Source organism: Pteropus vampyrus, unplaced genomic scaffold, assembly GCF_000151845.1.
Source record: "Pteropus vampyrus isolate Shadow unplaced genomic scaffold, Pvam_2.0 Scaffold60, whole genome shotgun sequence".
NCBI classification, from domain to species: Eukaryota; Metazoa; Chordata; class Mammalia; order Chiroptera; family Pteropodidae; genus Pteropus; species Pteropus vampyrus.
The window spans coordinates 318525-320932 of record NW_011888841.1 but is presented as its reverse complement, the minus strand read 5'-3'; the positions used below and the strand labels follow the sequence as shown (position 1 = coordinate 320932).

The 2408-nt window shown below is 30.4% G+C and overlaps 1 protein-coding gene across 1 annotated transcript in view; it reads right to left on the bottom strand.

Annotated features, from left to right (window-relative positions):
• Window positions 1-2408, bottom strand: part of CDC42BPA (CDC42 binding protein kinase alpha) — a 280756-nt gene that overhangs the window by 231281 nt on the left and 47067 nt on the right. Inside the window, 1 exon segment of the mRNA XM_023531028.1 lies at window positions 1665-1756. Coding sequence (XP_023386796.1) covers window positions 1665-1756 — 92 coding nt within the window.

Below are 2408 nucleotides of genomic sequence, written 5' to 3'. Positions count from 1 at the left end.
AAATGGAGATATAATGGGTAAATCTAAATGAATAGAGACCGTATTATCATATTTCGGGAGTTTCAAATATATGTAGAACCAGAAGACATGGCAGCAACAACAAAAAAAGATAGAAGTCAGGTAAATGAAAACTGACAAAATACAAACTTACCAAGGATACATGTGGCATTCTCTAAGGTGGCCAATTAAAGAGGGTAAAATTAAAAAATTAATAGAAAGGGAAAAAAATAATTTCGAATACTCCATTAATCTAAGAATTGAGAGAAATGTAATCCAGAAGGGGCAAGACAAATAGAAAACAAATAGTAGTAAGTAGTACTTTATTAATAAGTAGTAATAGTAATAAGTAATTACATTAAATGTTAACTGCCTATACTCCAATTAAAAGACTAAAAATTATCAGACTGGATTAAAAATAACAAACTAACGATATTGTGTTTAACAGTAAATATACCATAAGATTATTAAAAGCTGAAACTAAACGCATGGAATAAGAAAGTTAATGCAAATACTAATAAGAGCTAGAATCACTCTACTAATATCAGATTAAGAAAAATTTAACTCAAAAAGCATTATTTAGAGATAAGAAGGATCATTCCATTATGATAAAGAAGTAATTGCCAGGAAGATATAACTTTGTATCAATGAACACTGAAAAAAATAAAAAATAAATCCTATCTCAGGATTATTTATTTTCTCTCAGGAAATGAAAGCTCAAACAGAAAAAACAAGAAAGTAAAAATGTGGAAAATTTAAACAACATTAATGAATTTGACCTAACTGATATTTACAGAACTGCACAGCCAGTTTGAAAGAACTGAAACCACACAGTGTATGTTCTCTGACTGCTGTGGAATTACATTACAACTCAATAACAACATATAACTAGAAAACCCTCCAACTAGTTAGAAATTGAGCAATCTTAAGATAAAAAAAAAAAATCACAAAAATTTTAAATCACATTGTATTTTGTGAAAAACAATAATAAAAATGTTTTGATTCTTCCTGCTATTTGAAAATAACATAAAGAATATCACATACCTAAGAATAAATCTGCTGAAAGATGTAGAAGTCCTCTCTGCTAAATGAAAACTATAAAACGTTAGTGAGATGAATCTATAAAGCCCTAAATAAATGGAGGAATATATCATGTTCATGAACTGGCTGACTCAATGTTATCTACAAACTGATCTCTAGTTTCAGTGCAATCCTAATCAAAATTCCAACAGATGTGTGGGTGTGCGTGTGGGTGTACGGTGAGGGTTTTTTAAGAGTAAGTAGAAACTGAAACACTGGGTCTGAAATTATATGAAAATATAAAGGGCCAAGAACAGAGGAGGAGAGGGAAGAAACTGGAGCACATACACTTCCAAATATCAAGACAGAGTAGAATAATTTAAGACAGTGTGGTACTGGCACAAGAACAAACAAACATACCAGTGGAACGAAGTCCAGAAACGTAATTGAACTTACATTGATATATGAAAAATAGAAATATCTTGGCCAAATATCCATGTAGAAATATTTTACTCAAAACTTTAATATATTTTCTGATCAATCATATCAATTACAACAGCAAATAAATTTCAGTTACTTTTTTTCAGACTGTATAAAATAACTTGCAAATTAATTAGCAGACCTTCCATAAATTCTTTATGTCTTACCTCTCCAAAAGCTCCTCTCCCGATCACCTTCAATATTTCAAAGTCTTCTCTATGTAATCGCATCTGTTTCACTTTAGAAGTAAATGGTTTGGCTGAAACAAAAGAACAACATCAATGACTTTCTTAATGAAATGTAATGCAAATTAAATATAAATAATGGTTTTTCTTTAAAAAAATCAAATTATGATTAAGAATTAAGCCAAAGTAGTTAATAATCTCATCAAGATACATTGAGAAGAAATAGATTTAATTTCCACAAGAAAACAATATATTTCCTTTATTTATTATATATGAATTACATTTTTGGTGAAGAAATGTATTTTTAAACACCAAATAACATATGAAAAAATAACAAATGAGAAAACCATGCAGCCATGGAGGTGAACAGTCTGATAAAACTACCAAGGAATCCTGGTTTGGAACAAATTGAACTGGACAAATTGTGAGATTGTGGCCACTGTGTATCAGTCAGGATCCCAAGAGGAAATAAATTATCCTAATGTGAGGAAAGTTTACTTACAAATAGACAATTTACAGAAGTGTAGGGGGAATATTAGAAAACCGTAAGAAACAATGTCATAATCTGAGACTAGTGTCCCCACCCTTTCTCAGTTTCTATACTACCTATTGGTAATACCTGGTTAAGAAGGGTAGGTACAGAATACGTAAATTACCAAAAACAAAAAACAAAAAAAAAACATGTGGAGCCAGCCATTGTGAAACTAGTGCTGGTCTAAGTTGCCA